Raw genomic sequence first — 21,685 nt, 5'->3', positions numbered from 1 at the left:
GGACTCAGACCAGGATTTGAACCTAGGGCTTTCTTGCTAGTGCGAATCAATAACCCAGTGTACCACATATTTGGAACAATGAATAGAAGAATAAATAGAAAAAAGCTTTGCGCACAGCATGCACTGCAGAGCTGGTGATGCAGGCAACTGCAGAAAGGACATGTAGTCAGACAAAATAAACCACAAGAGTGTGTGGTAGAAACCACAAATACTGAAGCACTGAGAAAAACATGTTGCTCTTATCAGTTTTAATAAAAGGTCCTTAAATTGTATATTTTTTTGGTGCGGTCACTACCACAAATATTTGTGGTTTAAATTTTTTTTCTTGCTTTGCAAAATGTGCAATTCTTTGCATATTTTTATCACCTCAGTGAGCTTCAACATCATTTCCATTGAGATGAGAGCTGGTGTTTCTTATCCTGGAAATCTGTACAGCAGTAACGAAGGCACCACTAGGGGATGTAGTGTGAGTGACATGGTTCAGAGTGAGGACACATGGCCTGAGAGGTTCCATGGATTGCTGCGAGGTTCCACTATTTCTGTTTCTAATACTATTTCTCGGTGTAGACAATAATTCAATTCATATCGTGCAAGCAAGCATTTCCAGTCAGTCCTTTTTATTGTGGCTACAGTGAAGCCACAAACTGATTTCACTGATTTGATTAACTGAAGAGCTCCTCCTAGGCATAAAGATGCCGAATTAATTTCAGTGAAAAACTGCTTGGTGCCATAGCTCTGCTGGTATATGGTCCAGTCTGGAAACGCTGATAAGAAACTATTCCATTTGCTGGCTGAAATGCAGTGTAATTCACTTGCCTGTGCATGTAAACAAACAATGAAACTGTAATTAAATACTATATAGTAAGTTCGGGGCTACACTTATTTTAATCAAATAATAGCAATAATAAAGCACGTAGTACATATGCACAGCTACAGATATTAAAAAGCTCAGTTAGTGAGCTCATTCATCCTGCCTGTCATAAGACCTGTGTTGGGACCACAATGATACAAGGCTGCTGCATCCATCATGTGCAAACATCGTTGTCTAAGCTCCTTTTTCTGGCTTTAAGGTTGGTTTATTAAGTTTGCTCACACTTTTTTAAGTTTTTGGCTCACAGTGCATTAGACTTTGACACATTTGAAAACTTACAGGGCAACATAAAGCCCCAAATGGAAGGAGACTGTTTTAGCAGCCTGGGGCAGCTTTTTGTTACTGTTTTAAATGAAAGTAAAGTGTTTTACTTGTTGCTTTTGCGTTGCTGAGCACCTTGCCTTTTTCCACTCTATTTACCTGGCGTTTTTCGCAGGAACGCCCTGAACGCTGCAGCTGAAAAATCTTTAACTACAGTGTTAAGGTAATGTTAGCTCACTTTCATTGTCATCCTTCTATGCAAGCTGCAAGAGATATCTGAACAAACTGTAGCCTCAACTACAACTGTAATTAGCGCCAGACTATTCACAGCAGATTGTCAAATTACCCCCGACTCATCCTTAAATAAACCTTAAACTGACCGCCATCCAGGCAAAGCTCCTGGACCAGCTGGTAGTACTTTCTGTGATTTCTCCAGTGGTAGACAAAGTACACAGCTCTATTACTTGAGTCAGTGTATAGACACTTATGTTCAAATATTCAGCTGCAACACAAGTGAAAGTTGGTGAGTCAAATAATTACTTAAGTTAACATACTGGAGTACTTGCTTTTAAAAATACTTGAGTTTTGATTTTTTTTCTTTATTCTTACACATTGTTGTACACACACACACACACACACACACACACACACACACACACACACACAAAACACCAGGTCCTACATAAATCCACAGCTCAAGTGAAAACACAGAGTAAAAATATTTCCAACAGTGTACGACAGCGCAGGCAAATCCAGTCATTTGGCCAAACATAGCCCAAAAACAGTTACCACTGTCAGCAAAACATTCATTAGAATTAGGCAAATGTTTACACACCTTGACATGCTTTCTCAGGTTGGATGGCAAAATCATGTAGACCATGATGAAATTTGTGCCTCAAACATGGACTTGAGGTTTGGCCATGGGTGATCTGGGTGGGAATCGTCATCTCCATCTGCTGCTGTAGCTATAGTAACACAGCATAACCAAATACAACCACCTATGGGACTGATGTGTTGCGGAGAGAGTTTATGGCTATTGCAAATTTTCAACTCTCGTCCCTAGTTGGGCTTTTACATCTAAACATAAACCACAATCCAGACACTACAATACATATGCCACAGTACATATACCACAATACACAGATCACAACATATCCCACAGTGTATCTACTACAATACACATACCACAGTAAACTAATACACTTACACTACTACCAATTAAAAGTCTGAGCACATTTAGCTAAGAGTGGGTACAGCTCTGCTTTGCTTTCAACCAGCACTTGACCTTTACTCAAGTAAAATACAAATACTCAAAAACTGTAGTAAGTACAGTTCTTAAGTAAATGTACTTCGTTACTGTCCACCATGGATTTCTCCTCTTTCTGAGGGTCTTTTGTACCCACACAGATTTCTGTGTCCAGTGCCCAAGTGTCCTCTGCCTGTCCATTTTTATGCAGATTTTAAGGTACAGATCTGTGAGTTTACTTCACAGTGAAATAGTGGTTAAGCTGAGGACTGATTCTGTAGTTGCCTGGCAGATTGCAAAACATGTGCCTCAAATTTTGCAACCTGCAAAACGCACTCTCTCTGATCAGGTCAATGTTTATGGCAAGAATAAGTTAAGTAAGAGACATGAAATAATACAAGAACTTTTAATGTGTTTATTTAAGCACTGGAAGAACTGGAACGCTGTCCAAAAAGGCTAACCCCGGTATGATGTGGCAGCTCTTTACCGCAGGAAAATTGGAAAAGGGAAAAGGAAATGAATATCAGCAGCTGTCATCTGTATTTGTAGAGAAAATAACGTAGGACAGATGACTGGTTCATCAGAAAGTCACTTCAGTGTCTGCACCTTGTGGTTATTAATGCCAGCAAGTCAAAGAGGAAGCAGAAAACTCACTATATTAATCAAAAAGAAGTTCAACATTGACTGAAGGTTATTATATCTGAATAATAGAGAGCACCGTTATTTACACATTTTTTTAAAAAAAAGTCCACATCTGCTCGTCTTATCGTTTTTAAGAGGATTACGTCTCTGACTCTCACCGAGGTCTAGAAAACTGTTGTGTTGTTTCCATCTTATTGCTGATGTATTTGTCCCTCGAAAAAATAAAAATGGAAGTAAAATAACTTATGCCCACTCAGTGGCTGTATTGTAGGCCTGGTGTGCAGTGAAAATACTAATTTCACACTCAGCTAACTAGAGGTGGGAGACTGGAAAATATGTCCTTGGACCTTTGTCGCATGTACTCTTCCAAAATTTGCTTCCATCTATCTTCATGAAACTTCACTCACCCCAAATAGATTTAGCAGTGTCCCAGAAATACAACAAGAAGGCAGGAAGTGGAGCTTAAGCCCTCCGTTTGAAATTGTGTCACAATGGGGCTGTGCCTACTTGTCTGGAACAGTCTTGCTCTACGGATAACCACCGACAGACTCTGAGTTAATGAGCCTCTGTTTGGCCCTTAGAGGCCACTGTACGTCTATAACCTCAGAGCCATTTTCTGAATTTCCTAACAGGTCTAATGGAGAGGGAGACGCTGCTTTTAGTCTGATCAGCAGCCCTACTTATGCAAGTACTGTGTCATTTTCACCTTCTAGCTCTAAACTTGATCAACGGCAGTTTTAAAACCAATGTGTTATGCAGATTAAAGGAAACCCATTCCATGAATATATCACTGTCACTGGAGTCAAGATAATGACCACTGGTGCTTTTTTCCTTCATCTGAGGGACAGTTATAGAGTCAGTTTATAACTCAGCCCTGTTTCATAGAGATCTAATAGAGGACATCTTCTTATATTTAGCAGAGGATCAGACCTGAGATCTCCAACGCTGACCAGAAACATGATAACTGAGAGTAATGTTGTGACAGCCAGAGGAAAGGGGAAAGGGGGTTGGGTGAAAACAGATACTGCATGTAATTGATAATATATAGTATAGCATGTCCATCACAGATGGTTAATTGACTTAATCCCAAAACATCCCCAAGAAACCGAACAGCATCATCTTTCTGTTTGCAGTGTGTTTTATTCTCACTAAACCCACAACATTTCCTCCAGTAATGCAACTAGTGGACAAAGGGAAACTACCTGCTTGTTCAGCAGTTCACAGAAAACACTTAAATCAAACAACACAAAATGTACTGTTGGGAAGATCAATTTACAGCCACAAAGTGTCAAGTTTCCCTCCAAAAACAAGGCATCTCACCATGAGCCCGATTGTTCCTCCAGCTTTAACCACAGTGGGGCTTTTCTTGCCAAAACCTTTGTCAGTGGTTGCTGTTGCATTGGCTCAGACCTAATCTAACAAAGTAACAAGAAGTGTTTTGCTGTAAACCAGCTACTGTGTCTGAGTGTTTGAACACATTTAGAGGGAAATAAAAGGAGGGTTTTAATCTGGCAGCTTGGGCCACTGTAAGGTGCTGCTTGTACACAACATTTATATTCTATTAAACCATGTACACGATCTTGTAAACCCTAATATGCCATTTAATATATTCACAGTTGTATACATTATCATTACTAATTACTGGCATGGGTGCACTGTAAATATTTGCAGAATCTTTAACACCAAGCTTCCATCTTACACACTGTGTTGACAGGTATTTGGAGGTGCTATGGCATATGTGACTTTTGTGGGTTCGGAGAGAGACTCTAAGTTTGAAAATGATCTGGTGATGTGAAGTTAGAAAGAAGTGAGGTAGATCAGCTGCTACTAGCATAACAAATCTAGCCAAACTGTTGGCGGTCGAGTTACATTGTGGGTGATACAGTATATGTATCAGGTTTTGACAGGCAAGAAGAATAAGTTGAATAGAAAAACTGGTTCTGTTCGATCAATGTGTCCATCGTAAATCCTACAATTTTATAGATGTACAGTGCAAAGTCAATGCAGTACTCTTTTAATAGTTAGCATAGTACATTTCTGCAAATTGAGGATATGTTATGTATGTTATATTATCATATCAGTGTTTAGTATATTAGCTGACTTTGTCATCTGACAGTAGAGTTAATGGACTGCACTTACACTACATGTCACATTCACCCATACACACACACATTCATATACTGGTGACTGAGGCTGCCATACAAGGTGCTACCTACTACTCAGTAACAATTCACACACCAATGGAACAGCCATCGGGAGCAATTTGGGGTTCAGTATCTTGCCCAAGGATACTTGGACATGTGAAATGGAGAAGCCAGGGTTCAAACCGCGGATCTTCCAATTAGTGGATGACCCACTCTACTTCTGAGCCACAGCCGCCCCCTGAGGTTTTGGTTTATGGTGTGTCACATGGACGAGATGCCTGCCAAGCTGCAGACCACTTTTCAAGACCAACAAATAACAAAATCGGTTGTTTTGTGACCCGTCACTTTCCACTGAGGGTAGTGCCACAAAAAGCGGTTGTTTTTGACCAAGACATCACATTGTGTTTCCAGATTGTGCCACCAAAACTGGGTATTTTAAGCCAAAATATCTTTTCCTAACCATAACCAAATGGTTTTTGTGCCCAAACATAACAACACATTACCCTGGCATTGCTGAAACGTAGAAAGTTTTGACGTATTTGCTTAATAACATACAAATGCAGTGTACCTGTGGTTTACAGAAACATGCAAGTGTTACCCCTACCATTATACAATCTGACCCCCCTACCCCACCAGGCTGACGAGTAATCATTGATTTTATTGTTTTCAGGTAAATATGTAGTTATTAAGAAACGAATGCTTAAGGTTAAAAAAGTCCCTTAATCATCTATAGTTCAAATATCCAAACGTTTCTAAATGTTATGGTGTTATTTCTGCGTCTTTTCATAGTTGTATATCTTTCAAAGACACTATAGGCACTGTTTGCTTCAGCTGCAAAGTTACTGCAGTTTATTTAAGTTCCTTTAAAGAGACCAGCACCATCGTGACTATAATGATGACCTTTTACATGCACATAGTAATTTGATTTTCAATTGCAGCAGCTTTAAGTACCTAATAACATTTCTGTATACTGGGGAATGATGTTCTCGTAATTAAAGTCAGAAACAAATACAGATACATAACTAACTGGTAAATTATGTGAAAATATGGGATAAAATGGCTTAAGCAGTGGAGCTTAAAGAGCTGATTTTTCAAAAATATTTGCCATGATAAAGACAGCTGGACATGCGAATGGAAATGCAATAATAGGAATGGATCGACAATAAGGTTTTTACAGCTTCTACCATCTATTGTAACTCCAAATTAGGCTCTGTCCTATTTTTATTGGCAAACTAAGCTCCTAAGCCTCTTACAACATGAAATATAAATGTAAGCTAGACAGGAGTCGTATTCTGTGTCTGCCCATTACTAGTTGTTGGCCATTTTGTCATTGTGCCTTCAATCACATAAATCTCAAAGTGTAAACACATTCAGTAATGAGTTAACAGTGATATAACTGGAGGCACTCGACTACAATAATGGATTAGGGCTTTAAACTCAGACTCATTTATTTTTCACCCACATTCATCACGCCCAATCAATGTTACGTCTTTGGCTTTAACCCTCCCCCAGCAGCAGTCTCTGCTCGCCTCAGTCTCTTAGACTGTGAGCAGCTTTTACTCCAAACTTAATGTACTGTTTGAAGTTATTATAGTTTAATATTATAGGCAGATGATTATGTGAGGAATTGAATACTGTCACCATTAAAGGCCAGAGCCATCAGACTGACTGACATCAGATGAATGGCAATGTGCCAGCTCAACAGCAGATTTTAAAACCTCACTAATTAAACACAAAGGCATTTTTAAGGACTCTGACAATGGCTGGAGAACAGACTCAGCCCACAGGAAAAGTGTAACAGCCATTCTGTCTCTAAAGCTTTTAACCCCCAGCTCTGCCAGCGAGTCAGTGTTACTCAGATATATTGATAGGGTTCAGATGGAAAATTCATATCCTTTATAGAGTTTTATTTCCTGTAGACCGTGAGGCTCATGAGATGCAACACTGACTCTTGAGGAATAATACTCAGTTATTTTAAAAGATCAGTAAATATACCATTAGTACTGATGCATTAAGTCATTACTGCAGCTATTATTTATGCCAAAATCCATAGCATTTCTCCTTTGTTTCCTCCCCCATTCTTACTACATTACATAATAGTAATTAAGGCAAATGTTCACACTTTAAATCCCTTTTTATATCGAAGCACAAACTCAAGATTAACCCAGTTGTTAAAGCTTGTTTAATATCCTCTAGGCGGTTATGTTAAGTGATATTAGCTCACTGCAGATATACCTGTATCTGCATATATCGTGGCCGAGACAATACAAGGACTGTCAGTGCAGAAATGCCAAAGACATGTGTGAAGTCTTTTAGAAACAGTGTATATTAAACAATCTGTCCTCCAGTGAGCACTTCAATTTCCAACTGTCCCACTTAGTACATACTGTACCTTCGTCCTAATTCTTTAACTATCAAATTTAAGGGAAGCTTTTCAAAAATGTTGGTTTATAGCATGTGCTTATGAAAAAAAAGAAGAGAGAATCAAGGTATCTCAAATGTCTTGTATTGGTCGCTCTATAACAGTTATGGTACCTGGCTCTATGATATGATCTATGATTAAATTTGAGTCTGTAACTATTATTTATTCAATGGATCCTTGAGTTCCCCAACAGAAGGACTGCACAAATGAAATTCTCAATACTTAATGAAGACATAATCATCCATATACAGAAATGTATTACACACAGCTGGCTAGAAAAATTAAGTTTATTTCCACATTTAGATATAAAGAACAGAGACAAAGTAATACAAGAACCCCTCCAATAAATTCTACTTTCACAAAGTCACTAATGTTCAGGTTTTTTTTAAAACCATTTTTTAGAAGTGTTGAGTCAAGTTTATGGTAAGTTTGCAAGATGCGGTGTATGATGCCGTTGAATGTACTACATCATACTGCAAACCTGTCTCCTGGAAATTACATTTCATTATCATATATAGATATGTAGAACAGGACACCTCAAGGTGACTGGAGAAATTTAACTATAATTGGCAACTGGGTGGCGCTATAACAACAGAAAAATGCCTAAAAATGGCTAAAATGTGACCGATCGCTGTGGCTCCCCCTGTGGATCAATGTTGTTGTTGTTGTTGGTTTTTTTTCTAATTTTTGGTATGACTAAGTCGTGGTATGGTATGCTGTACATAATCACGGAAACGGTCAGTCAGTCATTCTACCAGTGCGCCCCACTTTTAAGTCAATACAACATATAAACCCTTTAACTATCTGCCTTTCAACGTGCTACCTCAACTACTAATGTACAGTTTTAGCCCACTAACTATCCCACTATTGGCAATGGTACTACTGTACTTTCAATAACTTCTCTTACTATCAAATTGACATAGGTAATTTGACCCACAAGATGGTGCTATGTCGTTAGGCTGACCAAACGTCCTCTTTTGCCCGGACATGTCCACTTTTCACGTCCCGTCCGGGGCGTCCGGGGGTCTTTTATAAACTGATGATAATGTCCGGTTTTCCGTGTGTGTGTGTGTGTGTGTGTGTGTGTGTGTGTGTGTGTTAGAGTGCGGCACGGGCAGCATATTTCTGTCCGAACCCGAACCGTGCCAGACATTATTTAATGACCAAAGCACTGAGTTTGTGTCACACAGTGGTTACAGGCTATTTAACAGGCCAGGCGTGCTCAGCGGAGAGGGAGACCTCCGTGTTTGAGACAGGAGCGGGAGGCGGGAGGTCCGACGCTTTTAGCGAGAGGAGAGGGAGAAATAAAACAAAAAAAGAGAAAATAGAAAAAACCTGTCTCCCTCTTTTATTTTATTTTCAGCGTTTAATCAAGGCGGAGGCGGTTGGCTAGAGGTCCGAGACTTCCAGAGAGGGGAGAGGTAGAAACAAACAGCCAATGTGTGTCTGTGTGTGTTATGTTCAGGTGTTGTCACGTAAATAACAGTGCCCAAGCAATAAACAGGACAGACATTAGGATTTTATTTATTTTTACACTACATTTTCACTGAAAGCTAACCAAATCCGACCCGAGCCCGAATACAATTTATAGCTACATTTCTGACCAAACCCGGCCCGACCCGTCGGGTACCATCGGGCTCGGATCGCTACACTCGAGTGTGTGTATGTGTCCCCTATTGGGGCCTATCTGAATTTCTGTCTTTGAGAGATATTATTTTGTAATATAACTGAATTTTCTATCCATACATATAAATTTTAAATATATTAAAACGATAAGGCATCTTTGAGTAAACTGCGAGTATCATTTAAGTAGGCTATGTCGTGGCCGGGCCGAGTGTCCTCTTTTTTGGAAATCAAAATATGGTCACCCTACACTACGCAGTAATTTAAACTCATTCGTTTTTGGGATTTGAGTAAGCATGTATAGTTATAGCCCACACTGTAATAAGGTAAAGTAATGCTGTCTTCTTAAAAAAGAAAAAAGAAGTCTAACATTAATTTAAACTCATTTTTATGGCTCAGATGTTGTTACACCGTAGAGGTTGTTTGGAAAATTGCAATCTGAAAAGTAACCAAAGCTGCTTAAGAGGTTATTGTGTTTTGAATGTGTTTCAAATTAAAAATAAAGGGAAACAGTGTAGGAATAATGTTTTTATTAACAAATAGTAATATAAAACCTTGTTTTCCCTGTTTGAGACCTTAAAAAATAGACTGCGACTTATATGCCAGTGCGACTTATATTCCGAGTTTACGGTAATCTTAGTCATAGTCTTTGATAGTCTTGTGACTCCAACTCACTCTCATCTAACATTAGTCACTAGCAGTACAGTCCTGCTGAAACTGGGACAGTCAAAAAGTCAGGCTCCTGGAATAGTTTCAAAATTTGCAAAGATGACCCCCAAAAAGTCGAGGGCCAGAAATGCCAAAGGAAACTGGCATATCACAATTCTACAATGAGCTTGGCAAACCAACTGCACACTGTAACTAACAGCTTAGCTGTCTTGACTCTTCTTAGAGTTAATGAAACGCATCCAAACCCCTGTATGTGGTTAATTTGAGACAACAGAAGCACATTGGTCAAGGTTCGGGAAAGACTGTGATAAAAATAATGCTGTAATCACTAAGAGTGGATAGTGTATTATAAGACACACTAAAAACAAATGAAATATGTTGTCAGTGAACATGTTGCTGCTTCGTCCAGTATCGACATTTTTGCGACTTGCCAGGTATGTTTATTATCAATATTACCTCTTTATGCCAACAAAAAAATGTAATTCCCCTTCATTAGATTTCCCTCAAAAACATATTTGCGGTGTCAAATCAGTTGTATATGAACGTAATTCTTAGGAGACAGGGCTGCATAGAGGCGTTTCATATATTTAGTTCATCCTCATTGATATAAACTGCCAACTGAGAGTAGCTCGATCAAGTTTATTCTCCATATTTGTTGATTTGACTGCTTGTGCCTTTTAAATTTACAGTCACAGGGAGAATATACCTTTTTTCTTACCACTGAGTAAAGCACTCTCTAGGCTATGTTAGAAATTAATTGGAGAATGTGCAGACAGTACCAATCGAGTTCTGCATTTTCTCCAGCCTGATAATCACACTGCGTTGCCATTTTGTTTCACTTCATTCGTTTAAATCCCTGAACACCTCAGAGATGTGGGTGGCGATGGAGAGTCTGGAGCCAGGCTGAATTTTCCCTACAATCAGTACCAAATTATATAGTGTGTTTCCAGGACACAGCTCCTTGGGAACAGGTATTAAACGTTGTCTATTTCTCTCCTGGCACATATTTGGAAACCACGAAATGCCCTGAAATCATGATATCTCACCCTCTTCTACATAAACCTCACAAACACACTTAAAAATGGCTGTAGAATGTCAGTTTTTGCGTTATCGCCATAAAATGACATCAGTTTGTGCACAGTAACAAGTATATTGATTCTCCAATGCTAACATTGCAATGATCACCACTTCTAGATAAGCAGTGTGTAAGATTTAGGGAGATTTAGTGGCGTCTAACAGTGAGGACTGCAGATTACAATCAGCTGAAAGTTTGAATTCCTTCAGTGTTTATTGTTCAGGAGGTTTTAAGCAGGAGCCAAATTATCCGCTGAAGTCTCTTCCTCTCCGAAACAATCAGACCTGGTGATTAAAACTGTTAAAAAAAACACTGAATAAAGCCGTTTCACGTTACAAATCAATGTTTTTTCTACACTGTTTGGCATGTCGCAACCAGCCGCTCACCCAGCGGCTGCTGTGCGGGCTCACCTTATTTCTCTGATAACTTACTGTGTGCTCACCTTATTTCTGATCCAAACATTCAGGAGGTTTTTACCGTGAGCAGATTTATCTGCAGACGTCTCTTCCTCTCCAAAACAACAGACCGGTGATTTAAATAGGTAAAAACACTGAATAAAGCAGTTTTGCATAACAAATCAGTGTTTCTCCAACGCTGTTTGGCATGTCACAGACAGGCTGTTAGCCCAGCACCTGCTCATATGTGCTCACTTTTTTTCCTCTGATAACTTAAGATCCAGACGTTCGGGAGGTCTTGTGGGAGGCAAATCATCTGCAGGTCTCTTCCTCTCCAGAACAAATAGACAAGGTGATTTAGACCAGTAAAAACACTGAATAAGGCCCTGATCACACAGAAAGTGTTTTAGCAGCTGGCGCCTTTTTTGTTGTTGTTTTCAACGAGAATTAAGCTTTTTGCTTGCATTTTTTGCACTGCCATGTGCCTCGCATTTTTTGGGCTCTGGGCGCCTGGTGTTTCTGCTGGAACGCTCTGAACTCCTTGAGTTAAAAAAAACTTCAAAGCGGAAAAACACCCCACGTCATCTCTTTTTTCGTCATTTTTTTTCCCATTGTCCAGTCGGATGATTTGAGAGGCAAGCCTCACAACAACAATTTTACTGTTCGTAAACAGTGGAGGTGAAACTGGTGGCAGCGGGTCCTGGATACCCAGAGCTGTACGGCCCAACAATTGACAGCAGGTTGTCAAACTGCCCCAGAGTCATCCTAAAATATGCCTGGAAACAGCCATCACGGAGGCGAAGCTCCTGGACCAACTGGTGGTACTCCCCATGATCCACCCTCTTTCTTGGGGTCTCATGTACCCACACAGATCTCTGTTTCCCTGTGTCCAACAAACTATTTGCTGACAGCCTCTCACCCTCAACCAGAGCTACAGCAAGTACCCTCTGTCTGTCCATTTTAGGAACTCGATACTAATTACTGTTAAATAAGCAAGCGTTTTATCCTCACTATTGGTATTCAGTTAAAAAGAAAAAAGGCAGTGCAGCGTGCCTTGCATTTTGCAACCTGCAAAACGCTTTCTGTGTGATTGGGCCTAAAGCAGTTTCACGAAACAAAAAGATCTCGGAGGGCCTGGTAACCACAGTGGCTGCCACATGAGCACAACTGGCCCATATCCAGAGTAAGTGTTTTATTTGTCCATTCTGGGCAACTGTAGAAACATGTTGGTGCATCATAGTGATCTCTGTAGACATGGACCTGCTTCTTACGTAGATATAAGCAGCTCATTCTACAGTAACAAAAACACAAGTCTTATTGTCAGGTGATTATACACTAAGGAAGACATACTTACTATATTCGTTCCATTTTTGCCAATATATCTCAATCCTGCTCACTGGACTTTTAAGCACACACAATTACCACACAAGGATCATCTGGTTTAGCAGTGATGTGTAAGGAACTGAACAAAGTATTAACCCTGACAACAGGGAGTCCGAAGGTTTAAACACATCTTGTGTCATACATGGGTGATCATAAGTGGCATTAACGTCTTGGTGAAACTCCTATAGTCAAGGTTACACTATCTCCTCTCACCAGTAATACCAACATTTTACTGGGACTGGAATGACTGACCTATCTGTCCCACATGAAGGAAGCAGCATGTGACGGGCTGTATGTCGTACTGCCTGCTTCAAATGAGATTCATGACAAATCCCCTACAAGAGGCCAGCCAATATGCTAGGTAATAGCATGCTTGGCAGTACTTATCTGTCTCCATTAAAGACACAGGTCATATCCTGCAATGTCAAAACCATTAAATCAAAAAATATAGCATGATAGTAGGCTGAAGCTGGACGCTGTTGCAGCTCTGATTGAGGAATTAGGTTAAAAGTACAAGAAGTCTGAAGATGAAGTTAAAAGCTATGACAGGACTCAATCAGCAAAATTTTAATCATTAAAGCTGCGACTGGTTTTTCACTCCAACTACTCCCAGTTTAAGTGCCATTACAGATCACTACATGTGCTTTCAGTTTAACCCATTCATATTAAATGCAATCATCTTGCGCTACAATTGGGACTTGATATAAAATGTTCGTGACATGACCGTGATACCCTTTTTACCATTTTGAGTTAATACTGCAGGAAATTGCTTATCTAACATTAAAAAAGACTTACACTGCACAATTGTGCTTAATTCTATATAATTTCGAGTCTCTAGGTGGATGTGTCAAAGTGAGGCCCGTTGCACATTTATCATGCAGATAAGATCAAAGCTTGGACAGTCAACTACTTGCCTGGGATTCATTCTTTTTACTCATAACAGAGGAGGCAACAGTGATTCAGTTTGAACTCCTCTGAATGCACAAGCTGACCCGTTGCTTGATTAATGTCTTCTTCAGGACCTGAACATCATCACTGCTCAAGGTTCGCGTCTCAGCTCAGACCAACACGCCAGTGAATCAGATCGGAGTCCTGCATAGGTTTGATTTTCAAAACTGGAACTGCAACCTGCAATACCGCACCCACCTCACCACCGGCACATATCAACAGTTAGTTCCACAACTTGACCTAACCCGCTGAAACAAAATTTGCAGCCCGTCCAGAAAGCACAAATGCTATAGTAACCACGCATTGTTCAAATAATTTGATTAGGCTGGAGCCTATCCCAGCTGATATTGGGCAAGAGGCGGGGTACACCCTGGACAGGTCACCAGACTATCACAGGGCTGACACATAGAGACCAGTGTTTCCCATACATTCATTTATCTGTGGCGGTGTGCCACGAATAAATTATCGCTGCCACATATAGATTTTTCTGCTTTTGGCGCTACCTGTTCGACCTCGCTCATAAACACATTATAATGGGACTCACTGTCTGTGAATGTAGCTTGTCGTTACAATTCCGGTGCAATAGGTGGCGGTATGCATCGTAAAGACGCACTTAACGCAGCTGGTCCACCAGAAGAAGAAGAAGAAGAAGCAGATGTAGCAGCAGAATGGATCCAAAGACCTCTCGGTACAAATATGTGGGCAAACAAGTCCAAAAGTGGTCCAAACAACTCTAACTCATCATGTTATATTAGCCTGTGTCTGTATTAACATAGCTGGAAGCTCAACATGTGAAGAGACATTAACTCACGCTGTTAGTAGTGTTAACTGCAGCGCGAGTCCCGTAGCAGCTCGCCCCCCTTAATCAATTACAACGGCTGCACCAGCAATGGGAGCGGCGCGACAACCCCCGTCTGTCGCGCGACAACTCTCTATTTTACGCGGCTCTTCTATTTTTGTCACACTACGCTCCCCTACGCGACCCTCCAGCAGATAAAAACTACATGAAATAGTGTGCTAAACGAGCACAATGTGTTTTTAAATGAATAAACCATTATCAGAGGTGATATGTGATGATTTTTGTTCATGCATTTACCCATGTTTATCCGTGACATTGTGTAAATGTCCGTGGCGGACTTTTGAAAGCGAGTAGATGACAAACAGTACAGTAAACTTGTAGATAATTCAAATATATGTAATAACTTAGGTGGAAAATGCTTTAACATTTCATGCAGCCTCTCAGCTCGGCAAACGGTAAACAACCCCACTGGCTCCCCTGCGTGTCACTTCCGTATGCAGTCAGTGGAGCCCAAATGAATACGCCGCGACGCTACGCTGACGTGACGCTTACATTTGCAGCCGGTGGAGCCCAGCCATAAGGTTCTGCTTGTTAGTAATTAACTCTGACGTTGGTGTTAACTCCTTCACAGAGATGACCCCAGACCACACCACCACAAATAGATTCCTGTCTTGTGAGAAACACTGGAGACAGACAACCATGCTCACATTCACACCTACGGACAATTTAGAGTCACCAATTAACCTGCATGTCTTTGGACTGTGGGAGGAAGCTGGAGTACCCAAGGATTAACATCAAAACATATTACTTTTATTCTCATTTTATTTTTCATCCAGTTATTATCCAACACCCGTGATTCAACCCACATGTTAGTATTTTTCACCAAGAACCAATCCCGGAAATAAAGCGAAGACAAAGTACCACCTTTCAACTTTTTTTTGCCGGTCTGATTCAGACTCTTGCAGGACTCTGAATCAGATACCTGAAGCTTTGTTAGTTCTCATGTGAGACACAGTGGCACGAGCCTTCAGAGATGGCGCTCAAGCTACAAGCATGCACACAGGTATTTATGCTGTTGTTTGTTACAACATGCTCCAAAATTCCAGGGGACATAGAATCACAGTATTTTGTGAATAAGCAAGAACTCAATGAGTGTTACTGGAAGAACGTTACCGGGAAAGTAGGCTGTCTGACATACCGCCAAAAAAAAAAAAAAATTACAATTATTAGTGTTTTGTTTCTTTTGGTCGCCACTCTTTCCATGAGACTGTGTTTTAGCCATCTGTCATATTCTTCCACAACCTGTGGCAAAAGCCTCCTTTTTTCCCACTGTGGCAGGCTGTTTATTTCCAATAAGTTAAGGCCAATTGTCTGGCCCTGTGGTCTCTCAGTGAAGAGCAGTCATAGAGAGGTTCACACAGGCGAACCTTCTCAGCCAGTCTTCCCTTGAAGGCGTCCATGTTGACTTGAAAAGGGCATCAGAGGCAGCTGGCACACGAAAAGGGTGATTACGTAATTGTCTGGAACGCCGGGACACTACGGCGAGCACAAACCATGCTTAATGAGCAAGGTTTAATAAACCAAGCTTGGTGTAGAAATACTGGTTGATTTACACTGATGGGATTTGATTATTATTTTGTCTTCATGGTCGTTAGAGCTGCAATTAAATTTTTTTGTTGTTTGTTTTTGATTAATCTGTCACTTATTTTGATGATTTATCAGTTAGGCCAAAGAGAGATGGAGATATACTGTATAAAACTGAGTTGGAGTGGAGATAATTCTTTGAATATTTCCAGTCTTCTCTTGTTTGCCTGTAGCTGCCAAGTCAGCATTAGTTGTAGCATGGCTATGTATGTTAGTCTCACCCTCTACACTTTAGCCTGTGATTTCTGCGGTGTACGATAGGTCAGAGTCTCTCGCTCGAAAAGTTAGAAAATGATCCATTGTGACTCACAAGAATGTTGACATACCAGTAGGGCTGGGCGGTATGGCCTGAAAACAATATCACGGTATTATTTGGGGGGGATACGGTATGATATCGCAGTATCATCTTCTCTCTTTTTTTACACCTTAAATAAAACTATTTAGAAAGCCATACAAGTCTAGGATGGAAACTATTTATTGTCAGAGGTAAAACAGTTGCTAATCCATCTATTATTGTGTATAAAAAGTTATATAATATGTTTAAACGTTAGAGAGAAGAGGGAGGGCCGGCGGCTCCTGGGCCCCCTTCTCCTATGGGCCTGGGTTTGGGGCAGTCGGCCAGGCCACCACCATCACGTAGCGAGGGAGGTGCATGAGGCCGGCCGGCAGGCCCCGTTCTGCCACCATAGCCGGAGTACTGTGGTATGACGGTAACCACAAAAGCAGTACTGTGGCTCATGTTTACTGCAGTAAGTTACTGTCACTGCGAATACCGCCCAGCCCTACATACCAGTAATAATAAAGCTTATTGGCTAGTAGGGGTGTGACGGTCCATCGATCTGGGTTGATATATCGATTCAATGATAAGCAATCCAATCACATCAATGCAAAGTGAAAACATTGATCTATATCATCATCTTTAGGATATGCGTTGATTTTGAAAGTCTGTGTCACCGTCAAACGGCAGCCAAGAGAAAGACAATGAGGATAATGTTATTAATTTGAGAATAAATTGGCTTAGTGGAAATATTTGGGATTTTGGAGAAAATACAGGTCAACAGACAGAGCACAAGATAAAACACAATGTTTCTGCCTGGATGGCATCTCATTCTGCTAACTTCTCACCAATGTTCGGCTGAAAAAACGTGCATGCAGGCTGAAATTCAAACATGCTGTTCTGTCAGGAGATGTAGTGAGTCAAACCAACGGTGAGTAAGAAAAATAATAAAGTTACATGTAATTGTTTAAGGTCTGAGTAGAGGGGAGAAAGTCTGCTAGCCACTAGGCTAATTTATGCAGTGTAAACATGCTAAAGCTAATAATGGTGACTAGCAATAAACAACTGTTCTGTCTCTGAACCTTGAGAGTTATTACTGAGCTGAATTTGACACTTCTGTTAAATGATTTTGTTGTTAATCCATGTTTTATGGCTGTTGGCTTACAGCCTTAAGGGCTTTAAGCCAGATGGCTCTTAATTTTTATGAAAAAGATGATGGTTTGGGGAAAAATGAAAAGATGTTTTTCAGAACGGTCTCTCTGGCAGAAAACGCTGAAGGTAAAATTATCCCATGTGCTGTTTAATTTATGTTAGTGAACTTGACTGTTTCAAAAGAAAGGGGTGGCAATTTCTTTTGAAGTGATTGTGTGAAATAGGCAGGTAATATCGTCTCATATCGATCGCAGGCTCCCCACAGGCATCGAATCAAACATGCCAAATATTGTATCACTGTCCAAAGAATTGATACAATATCGTATCGTGATGAAACTGGTGATTTACACCCCTGTTGGCCAGTATGTGAAAAAAAGGTGGTGCACAGTGATTTCGCATTAGCTAGCTCACATGATTGCACAAGGATTAAGGGGTAACAGTTACCCTATCATTAATGTTGGGTTTTATTAATAGACCAATTTATCTATTACTAAGTTATAATGAAAGGCTCATTCTAAGCTAATGAAAACAGTTATCTTTAGTTTCAGGTGATTATAAATTAATGAGCATATAGTTAGGTATATTATTTCTTCTGTCAGTATTTCCTCCTAAATCCTATGCACTGCACCTTTAACTGTTTTTGGATACTAACAAAAATAGAACCCAAGATTTACTGGCATTTCTTCTGAAAATTGAACACAGTCTGGCTCTGTTTGAAAAGTAAATGGTGGGCACAAATAACTACACAGAAAATGTTTCACTGTTGCAGAATGATTTTCGCCCAACAAAGACAGGCAACAAAAGCCAAGAAGTCCAACAATTCTGAGCACTAATGGCCACTACTCCCAGCAGAGAAATACGGCTCCTGGTGTTTGCTCTAAGAGCTCTTTCTGGAAATCTGCTGTGACTCTGAGATCCTTCTGTGTTGGCCTGCAGGTATCTGGAGCAGTTAGGGGAGCTAGGTAATGTGTGAGCCTGGTTTTTTGTCCACATTAAGTCTGGGAAGTCACGGAATATGGCCAGAAAGCCACATAAATAGGTTGAGTCATCCAAACAGTTTGTGACCTTTTTGCAGTTTGGTGTTGGCTAATTGATTTGAGCAGATGGCTAAAACCGGCTAGAATCAGCATCCTTATAAAAAAAAAAATGTATTTGTAGAATAAAATTCAGTTCATTCGTAATTAATCCCGAATACAGCCATACTTTTTCATTACATACGTTTAAATATGAGGGTTTGCAAAAACAAGTAGAGGCATATGGCTGCAGAGCTCAACTGTCCCTGTTTGTTTCTAATCAGCCATTACCAGCCGAATAAATGTGTGACCGTCAAACGTCATTACAGAGAGAAAAGCTGATTCAAAAAGCAAACTGCATTCTTTTCCCATTCAGTATTTCTTCCTGGCATCTCCATTCATTTCTCTAATGAAGACCTCCAAAGAGGATATTAATAATGAATAAAGGGGTGAAATATAATGCATATTTCTCCCCTTTGTGAAGCAGGAAAGCTGGTGCCAATTAAAAAGAGAATAATCATCTCGGGTGCCATGGTCATCAGTGGGTATAATTATATTAGTTACAGTCAGCACTGTGGCAGCAGGATTGAGATTGACACATTTTGTGGAGGGTGACAAAGAGACACTGTGAGCCAACAACATGCAGCTCTCCTCTCTCAGGACTGTGGATTGTTGCCACAAAAATCAATATTCCAGCTTTGCTCAATTACATGGAGAGCAGGTAGCCCAGTGACACTGCAATGACTGATGTACTGCTGGGGATGGTCACTTTCAGAGGGTCTGCCAGATTAAAGCAACTCTGGTGTTAAACTTTTAATGCACATAGGAGATATATGACAGATACAATTTGGTGTAAAGCCACTGAATATTATGCAAACATGATGCAAACATATATAATTAATATAAATGTGGACATGGGACATACTGTAGGCTTCTGCAGGGAGTAAATACGCACAACTAGGAAGCCAGAAATATAATCCACACACTGACCCATGGGGAAAAGGAGCGTTCTTGTGCAAATTTAATATGCGCACACACTGAAACACACGCTCAGACGCACACGTTTGCGCGTATGCGTAACGCTCCTTTTTTGCATAACACACACAATGCTGTACAACCCTGCTGATCTCTGACAATAAAGTCATGCACTTAAATTATTATTAAGTAATTAAATTGTCACACATTTACGTTATGAATTAAAATAGCAGCAGGCAGCCAAAAAATTAAAGGAAGGCACGAGCGACAAACTCCTATTTGATTCATTTGAGTCAACTCGTAATGGAGCAGGTTTCCCTCCCCAGCTGGAGACACATCAGTCCAACATTTGGTATATATATTTTTAATGACAGTCTTTACTTACCCAAAGTTATGAGATGAAACAGATAAACTCCCCACAGATCCATCTCTATGTGAAACGAGAATCTCAGATAACGCGTCGGACCTACACGTACAGCTGCCTGATTACACGACAAGAAGAGGATATCCTGTTCTGCATGCGGAGATCATTATTGTCACAAATGTCTTGGAAATGTAAAAAAAAAAAAAAAAAATCCTCAAATCGTCTTTTCTTAAAGCTTGTTATTGCTGTGTTTTTATTTTTCTTAGAATCCCATCAGTTTCTTCCAAGACGCTGTCACTGTCGCGCTTTTGCGCAAAGCCACAGCCATGCGTAATAATGCGAGTGAAAGTTGTCCTGTGCGCTGTGCGGTCCGGTATTGTGAGGGAGAGAGCCTTCTGTTGCGCGTCGAGGTGGTCGCACAAGTCCTTGAGTCTGCTGCTGGAGAGATGCTGACTGCTGCCGGGAAGAAGCACAGCCAAGAGGGGGGGAGAGAGTGAGAAGTGTTTGTGCAGGAAAAGGGCATTAAACAGCCTGATTACACGGTCAGGGCTTCTGTGGCGTTAATAAAGTGTGACATAAGGTTAATTCAGCAACAGAAACACTGTTACAATATTCCTACAGGGACCCATAGTGTGGCTGTGTGTAGTTTATAATGATCTTAACCTGCTTTGTGGTATTTTTTATGATGATGGTGCTCCACATAGTATCTCCATATCATCTGAGTATTGTATCTCATTAATTTATTTTAGTATCACTAAAAAATAGTTTATTAGCTTAAAATATTTTCACTTCATACTGTACTTGATTTTTATGACAGTCTTGTGCTGGCTTGCCTTTCAGTAAATTGAGTCATTTAGCCGCTCATCATCAGCTCAAGGTCTAGCACTTGTCATTCAGTTTGCTTACATAATATAAATAATGAGTTTTTGTTGCAGAGAATTAATAAAAAGGCAGCAAGGGCAGTTAAAGGGAAGCGAGGTGGCAGTTTGAAGCAGAGTTGGAGTGCTGAAAACTGTATTTTATCTTATTTTATTACAGGGTGCATGCTTGTCTACATTCAGGGTAACACTGGTGCAGGCTGGTTTTATTAATTTACAGTGGTGCGAGGGTTACTTTTAAAATGTAGTCCACATCAGATGTTGTATTTAGTATATTTTCATGCCAAAGACACAAGACAGTTTCCTGGCTGTGCATCTCTTTTGCCATAGTCATTCAGCAGGTGCATTGCAAGCACTTTTTTAAAAATCTGTTTATGGTAAATTTATGCCTAATATGTATTTTGCACTGTGTCCTAACAGCTAGCAAGTGTTGCTCTCCGTCCATTCTAACACCTCGTTTCCACTTACGTATGTGACTGGTGTCTGTAGATCCGTAAATATACAGATGATGCCTCTAGTGTCCAACGCAAGGAAGTGCATTTCTTTACGGATGGAAAGAAACCTGACAGAAACTACCTGTAGCCATGGGGGAGAGGCTAATTTTGTCCATTTTTCACCATCCAGTAGTTTGGAATATGCACTTTGAACATTACCGGGAAAAATCAGGACCTGCCATGTATGTGTTTTGTAAAATATTTCATTAAAAAGGCGTATGAGCAGCTGAATGAGTCATTATGATGTTCTGACTGTACTGTATGACCATATTTTAGCAGAATTATATTCCTCAGATTCACGGTACCTTAAAACTAGTTAAACAAGTCATTTTTACACATAAAACTCACCTGAAAATCAACGCAGGCAACTGAACTGAAGAAAATAGCCTGTTAGCCATTTAGCAGCCTGT

General features: G+C 40.3%; 1 protein-coding gene across 1 annotated transcript in view; it reads right to left on the bottom strand.

Moving 5' to 3' along the window:
• The window catches only part of gfra4b (GDNF family receptor alpha 4b), an 80,141-nt gene extending 59,907 nt beyond the window's left edge, over positions 1–20,234 (bottom strand). The window contains exon 1 of the mRNA XM_049585999.1: positions 19,925–20,234. Coding sequence (XP_049441956.1) covers positions 19,925–19,967 — 43 coding nt within the window. The 5' untranslated portion in view covers positions 19,968–20,234. The remainder of the gene's footprint in view (positions 1–19,924) is intronic.
• Between the last annotated feature and the right edge of the window lie 1,451 nt (positions 20,235–21,685).

The sequence above is a fragment of the Epinephelus fuscoguttatus genome, linkage group LG9 (assembly GCF_011397635.1).
Source record: "Epinephelus fuscoguttatus linkage group LG9, E.fuscoguttatus.final_Chr_v1".
Lineage (NCBI taxonomy): Eukaryota > Metazoa > Chordata > Actinopteri > Perciformes > Serranidae > Epinephelus > Epinephelus fuscoguttatus.
This window is presented reverse-complemented; position numbering and strand designations above follow the sequence as displayed.